The 6,760-nt window shown below is 34.7% G+C and overlaps 1 protein-coding gene across 1 annotated transcript; it reads right to left on the bottom strand.

Moving 5' to 3' along the window:
* Nucleotides 1–269: 269 nt before the first annotated feature.
* Nucleotides 270–6,183, bottom strand: LOC110713460 (probable 1-deoxy-D-xylulose-5-phosphate synthase, chloroplastic). The gene is made up of 10 exons (XM_021891903.1): nucleotides 5,703–6,183; nucleotides 4,743–4,871; nucleotides 4,493–4,657; nucleotides 3,958–4,108; nucleotides 2,798–3,069; nucleotides 2,415–2,688; nucleotides 1,857–2,164; nucleotides 1,473–1,754; nucleotides 1,080–1,364; nucleotides 270–891 (listed from the first exon to the last, which is right to left on the bottom strand). Exons 1-10 carry the CDS (start codon nucleotides 5,814–5,816, stop codon nucleotides 742–744), a joined length of 2,130 nt encoding a protein of 709 aa, XP_021747595.1. The 5' UTR covers nucleotides 5,817–6,183; the 3' UTR covers nucleotides 270–741.
* Nucleotides 6,184–6,760: the final 577 nt, after the last annotated feature.

Genomic DNA, 6,760 nt, shown 5'->3' with positions numbered 1-6,760 from the left:
GTACTTTATGTTTCTTTAAGCTTTCTTAGTTTCTTACCCTTCTAGGTTTAGTAGCCTAGATTAGTTTAGCAATAGCGATAGAATAATGTGAACTCTTGGAGTGAGTAGGAAATCTCCGATTGTGATTTATGGAGGTAACTCTTCCTCCTTGGATCTAATTCAATTATCGCCAGCTTGTTCATCTGTTCTATCTAAGTACTTGTAAGAGTCTAACAAGTAGGATAAAAAATCAAAGCCTGCAGCTTTCCGATGCAATAACAAAAGCTTCATTCGAATCCAGAGCCTCTGAATCGTACGTATCATGGGTAAATCAGTCTTTACAAACTCTACCATTTAGTAATAACCCCAACTTCCTGTTTTACAACTTCATTCAAAGCTCATTTGATTTATCTGTCAGCATATATGCACTTATAATCTTCAACTACCTTGAAATAGTTTCCGCTTTCTTTGCTAATGTAAAGGCAGGTTATAACTTTGCCCAATTGCTACATCAATAAAACTATGTACATCTCCACTAGCTGCGACATATTTTCCATGTATTACGTCGACTAGGGACATCTATAAACTTTCTGAAGGTGCTAAATATCGAAATAGCTACCATGCTACATCATCTGTGGTTTCCATGCTACAAACTCACTACTTATGTACCAATCTAACAGTCACCTATTCAATCACAAGCGATAAAACATAGCGGTGCAACTTGTATGTCACTTGTAAATAATGGCTTGAAAGTTTTTCATTCTATGTCATGACTTCAAGAGCCTCCCTTGTTTTCCCAAGAATATTGAATACTGTCGCAGCAATATGTGATGGCGTAAGCCCTGCTTCAGCCAACTGGTCTCCTGGTGCGCCATGTTCAATGTATCGATCTGGGAGGACCAAAGGCCGCCACTGCAGACAAATTAAAAAGATGCAAGTAAGAACACAGGGAATTAGTATAACTACTTCCACATCTTATCAAGAGTTTTAGTATGTAAATTACCACATGCTGCTATTCAAATCTTTTTATAGATGAATTTACTGATATAAAGAGTTTACACCTTTTAAATTAAAAAACAATATGTTGACCATATATGTACCTTTAGTTTTCCATCAAGAAGGCCATCAAGAGCCATAAACTGGGCAACATGAGATCCAAAACCTCCAATAGATCCTTCCTCAACAGTGATTAGAATTTCATGGGATTTTGCTAGACTACGGATTAGTGCATGGTCTAGTGGTTTGCAAAAGCGGGCATCTGCTACGGTCAAATTCAAGCCACGAGATTCAACCAAAGCTGCTGCAGCCATGCAGTACTGAACTGCTGTACCATAACCTAGGAGTGCTACTCTATCGCCTTCTTTCAATATCCTGCCTCGTCCAATCTGTCACATAAGATTTTAACTCTAATGAGAATACTTAATGTAAAGGAAAAAAACGTTATCAATCAGCATGTAGGACAGTAGGAGTACAAAATTAAAGCCAAGGCTCACCTCAAGTGGAATGCCTTTATTGCCTGGTGGCAACTCTGTACCGATTCCATTTCCCCTGGGGTAACGAAAGCAAGAAGGTCTATCATCAATAGCAGCAGCAGTGGCGACCATGTGGAATAGTTCTGTCTCATCTGATGGCGCCATTACTATCATATTGGGGAGGCAAGCCATAAATGTTACATCAAAAGCGCCACAATGTGTAGGGCCATCAGATCCTACAAGGCCTGCTCTGTCCATAGCAAACCTCACTGGTATCTTTTGTAAGTCCACATCATGAACTACCTGTACATAAAATCAACGTGACTTTTAGCAAAAAGCTTTACCAGAGGAACAGTAAATAAAGTGATCTTTAAAGAATGCGATGAAGATGACAAGAAGTTTTACCTGATCATATGCCCTTTGCATGAAAGATGAGTAAATTGCGCAAAAAGGTTTGAGACCTTCACAAGCCAATCCAGCAGCAAAAGTAACAGCATGTTGCTCAGCTATTCCAACATCAAAGCAGCGTGAAGGGAAGCGTCGTAGAAAGTGATTTAAGCCTGTTCCACCACCCATGGCAGCATGAATAGCAACTATATCTTTGTCCACCTCTGCCTCTGCAACTAATGCATCGGCAAAGTATGTTGTATAAGACTGAGTAGGTGATTGGCCTTTGAACTGCTTGCCAGTGGCTGGATCAAATTTGGTCACCCCTACACGATGAGAAATATGTTTTAAACAACAATCATGCACATTATCCAAGTGAATTATTAGCTTTAGTTTCTTCATCATTCTAATAACAAATTCATTAAAAAATTCCATGAAAATACAAAATGTACAAAAATTTAAAGTACGACAACATCGAAATTTGATATTAAAAAAATAGTTAATTTAATGGCCAGCCTTTCATTCATTATTATTAGTACTGTGGCCTAAAACTGACATTTGGAAAGATATGTATACCGTGGTATTTGTCTGCAGCTTTCTCGGCATAAGGGTAACCTCTTCCTTTTTCTGTCACGACATGGATAAGCACTGGACCTGTGGATTTTGTACTCTTAACCTCTTTAAGTATAGCTACAAGATCATCTACATTATGACCATCAACAGGACCAATGTAGTAGAGTCCAAGCTCTTCAAACAAAGTTGATCCTGTACCACTGATCATGCCTCGGGCATATTCATCAACTTTGGCAGCTAGCTGATACATGGGCCCTCCTATTTGCTTGGTTACTCCCTGCAATAAAGTCAATGATGACAAAAATCATCAATCATGCCAGTCAATACCTTGTTTACTCCCTAAGTTTGAGTTTTTGCTTAAACATGTACTCTATTTCACACAATACCTTGGCAACTTCTCTTAATTCTCGAAGAGGCTTGTTCGACTGCAATCGACTCAATGCACTGCTAAGAGCTCCAACTGGAGGAATAGGCCCATCCAAACTGGCAGTGGGTAAAGAGACCTGCTTATTGTCATTGAGAATGACAATCATGTCAGAGTCCAGGTATCCTGCATTATTCATTGCCTCAAAGGCTTGGCCGGCAGTCATGGCACCATCGCCTATAATGGAAACTACGTTGTTCTGTCTACCCTTTAGATCCCTTCCTACGGCCATACCTATACAAATGATAACAACCCGACAATCTTTTTAGTAAACGAGCAAGAACTAGCAAAATATCAAGTTAAATGAGGTCAAATTTTATTAACCTGCAAGGGAATAAAACTTTATAATCTTTTCAGAAGCCAATAGAAGTTAATAATGTACGAAGTATAAAGCAACTGTCAATTAGACTTTATTCTTCAGTCAATAAATATTTCAGTCAAATGCTCCCATCACTATTGACAAAGAAATAGAAAATTTTAAATATTTTAAGAAAGTGCCAGAGTCCAATGACTCAGCTAGGCTCAAAGGATGTTTCGAAAGCAATATAAACATATACAGCATTGCATCATTAGCTATACACGAGTCCAGATTTTTCTTTTTGTATTAAAATTAATTACGATCATTTCATATTTGAAAAATACACGTGAATACTAATCTGATGACATCTTATTTGATAATTCTTTTTCTTAAGGATTGGTGTAAATAACATCAAAGTTAAGTTTAATAAGAATTACATTCATTATTCTCACAAGTATCAGACCATAGCAGATTTTCTTACCACCATCTGCCTATTGCAAAGCAAAATATATTCAATTCATTTTTAATAAAAATAACGAAAAAAAATAGATATTTCGAAAGTACATATTTAAACAAATCTAAGAATCTACATCCTTATAAATTATTTTTCTAAAGCATTAGAGTATGAAATTATGAAAGTCAAGTTTCAGTCAAACCAAAAAATCAGATATAACCAGTATAATACAGACCAAACCAAAGATTAGATAATTCATATTACAATTTACAACACCTTATTTAGTTGAAGAGAATGTAACCTACGTCCTTGATTGTTGAAACCAATTATCCAAGTAAAGAAAAATGTGATGTTAAGAATAGGAATTTACCTAAGCCAGCAGAAATGCTGTTGGAACTATGACCTGCACCAAAGGCATCAAATTCACTCTCCCCGCGCTTTGTAAATCCTGACAATCCATTCGTCTGTCTCAATGTTCTCATCCTATCTCTTCTTCCAGTGAGGATCTTGTGTGGGTAAGACTGCAAATAATGAAAAGCACGTATTACCGGATGTAATTATCAAGAAAAACCCCTCTCACATCACACCCTCTAAAAGCATGTTTTAAACTTCATCCATAATAAGTATGCATTTAATGGGCTTTTAAAAATAGAACTCAGCTGCTAGCCACATTTACTAGAATTAAGGATATTCTATGTAAGCTTTTACAATGGCTAGAAAATTATTGTAATCAAAGTAATAAATGTTTGTCGAGGCATAACAAAACACTACAAAGGATCATTAGAGTAGATCTTTCGTTTCAAAATATTCATGTAGCCACTACAAATTTTTTGAGTAAAAGTGTTGGAATCAACATTGCCTGTCATTCGAAAACAAAAGATAACTAGATAAGTTCAGATCAATACCTGATGACCAACATCCCACAATATCCTATCTTGAGGTGCATTAAAGACATAATGAAGAGCTATGGTGAGCTCCACAACCCCGAGGCTGGAACCAAGGTGACCGCCAGTTTTAGACACATTGAAGATCACATCAGACCGTAACTCATCTGCTAATTGTTTAAGCTCCTGCATTGACGAGTAATCATCAAATTATACTGAATTAAATCAACTTAATTTAGTTAATTCCAGAAACATACACAGAATAATTTACCTTAACAGATAAGTTTTTCATATGAATGGGATAGTTGATTGTGTCCAAAAGGGGAGTAGGTGGTCTTTCTGAGTAATAATCTCCACTTTCTGTCAATGATGCTCTTACATTAACAGGTCTTCTTTTCACCTGAACCAAGTTGAAATGTTGAATAGAAAAAACAATACTTTGTAAACTAATTACTCATCACTTCTCAAGAATAAATTTAATTACCACCCAAATCGTTATAACAAATTAATGAATAGATTTTTTAATCTCGTTTTCTAACATAAATTAATGAATCAACCCACATTTGTCACAAAACCACTCATCTAATTCTAGCAAGATTGAATTAAATTGGGTGAATCATCAATGTACTAATTCTAGCCAAAAGAGCAGACTTTTAACTCGTATTATTATTTGATGCAAATCAATGAATTTCACTTACTTTCACCAAATTATTCATTGATTCCAAGCAAAAATGATTTTTTTTTTCTCTTCCACGTCATTGAAACAAAGAATTTAAGTTTTATCCAATGCATGCAAAAGGGTTATACTTTTTATTCATTCGTTTGATGTAATTGAGTGAATTAACCCAATTTTTGTTACAAAACTATCCATAATTCATAATTACTCCATTCCTTTTTATTTATCACATTTATTTTTTCACAATTTTCAATACACATGTTTGAGCAATGAGCATTGATACCTTCATTATAAAATATTACAGTAATATAAATATACTCCATATATATTCAAATCTCCCTCCTCAAACTGAAGATTTTAACTAGAACAAAAAATAAAGTAAAGGAGTACAAATTACAAAGCAAAACATATCAAATTTCCAACACATGCAAAATGACATGATAACAAAATTTTAATCATTTATATGACTTTTATGAAATTCAGAAGAAAAAGACGTGCAACAACCAATAAATTCCAAAATTATCCAAGCATAATTTGAAAACATAAAAAATCAACCTGCTGTTTAGGTAGATTTTGCAGATTTTTGCTCCTTGATAATTGAGGCTTGAGCAGATCTGAACTAACTACAGGACCAAAATGTACAGCCATTGAACTCAAACAAAACGCCATTTTTTACACTCAAAACTTCTAAATGTAAATTCAACCAAAACCCAGAAACAAATTTCCAATTTGAATCAAACCCAGAAATCAATCTAAATTCTTGATCAAAAATCAACCAATAATCAAATAACCCAGAAAATTAAAGTAACAAAATCTACACAAAATGGGAACTATTGTAATACCCAATTGAAATAAAACTATTGTTATTGGTTGTTCTTTGGTAATGAAGTTAAAATTTGAAGTAAAAAGAGAAAAAAAAGAGAGGATGATTTGTGCGGTAGGCAATGGAGAATGTGCACTAACAATGAATGAAATGCTGTCATAGGCGTTACCACTTAAAAGTGAGCACTGAGTATTGCCAAATTGCCCATGTTTGTTTACCTTGTTTTGTTTTTTATACAATGCACCTAAAAACTCAAGATTTTATTAGGAGGTGATTTGGGATCATTTGATTGGACCACGTCATCAGAAATCTTTAAGTGGATAGAGAGAGAAGATAGCTTACTTTTTTTTTTTTTTTTTTTTTTTTTTTAAACCAAAAGATAGCTTACCTTGTTGGAATGAATAGTGACTAGTGATTGTCTCATTGGATAATCTTGTCATCTCAACTCTCCATATGTGTTTTCATAGTCCCTCTGTTTTAAAAAGAATGTCTCATTCAAGCGGTATCGTGTGCGATCCTACAATTCGGAATGTGATTTTAACAACAATGTTATACACATTTATCAATGTAAAACTTTGACTATTTCCTAATATATATCTTTAATTATCTATAATTTCTGCTATTGCCTGACTCCGAGTTGGTTGCTACACTCCCTACAGGTAAAAAAAGAAAGCATTAAGTGAAGTGCAAAAATAAAATAGTGAGTAGTAATTGTCTCATTGGATAATCTTGTCAACTGAACTCTCCATATGGGTTTTCATAGCCCCTTTGTTTCAAAAGAAATGTCTCG

The sequence above is a fragment of the Chenopodium quinoa genome, unplaced genomic scaffold (assembly GCF_001683475.1).
Source record: "Chenopodium quinoa cultivar QQ74 unplaced genomic scaffold, ASM168347v1, whole genome shotgun sequence".
In the NCBI taxonomy this organism is placed as follows: Eukaryota; Viridiplantae; Streptophyta; class Magnoliopsida; order Caryophyllales; family Amaranthaceae; genus Chenopodium; species Chenopodium quinoa.
The sequence above is the reverse complement of the archived record's forward strand: the minus strand, read 5'-3'. Positions and strand labels throughout refer to the sequence as shown.

Bases quoted from the DNA above. Each gene is read 5' to 3' on its own strand.
- LOC110713460 (XM_021891903.1), bottom strand. From the start codon at position 5,816: ATGGCGTTTTGTTTGAGTTCAATGGCTGTACATTTTGGTCCTGTAGTT. The intron at 4,872-5,702 runs GTTGATTTTTTA...AACTTGGTTCAG, and splicing joins AAAATCTACCTAAACAGCAG to GTGAAAAGAAGACCTGTTAA. The intron at 2,165-2,414 runs GTATACATATCT...CTCATCGTGTAG, and splicing joins AGCTGCAGACAAATACCACG to GGGTGACCAAATTTGATCCA.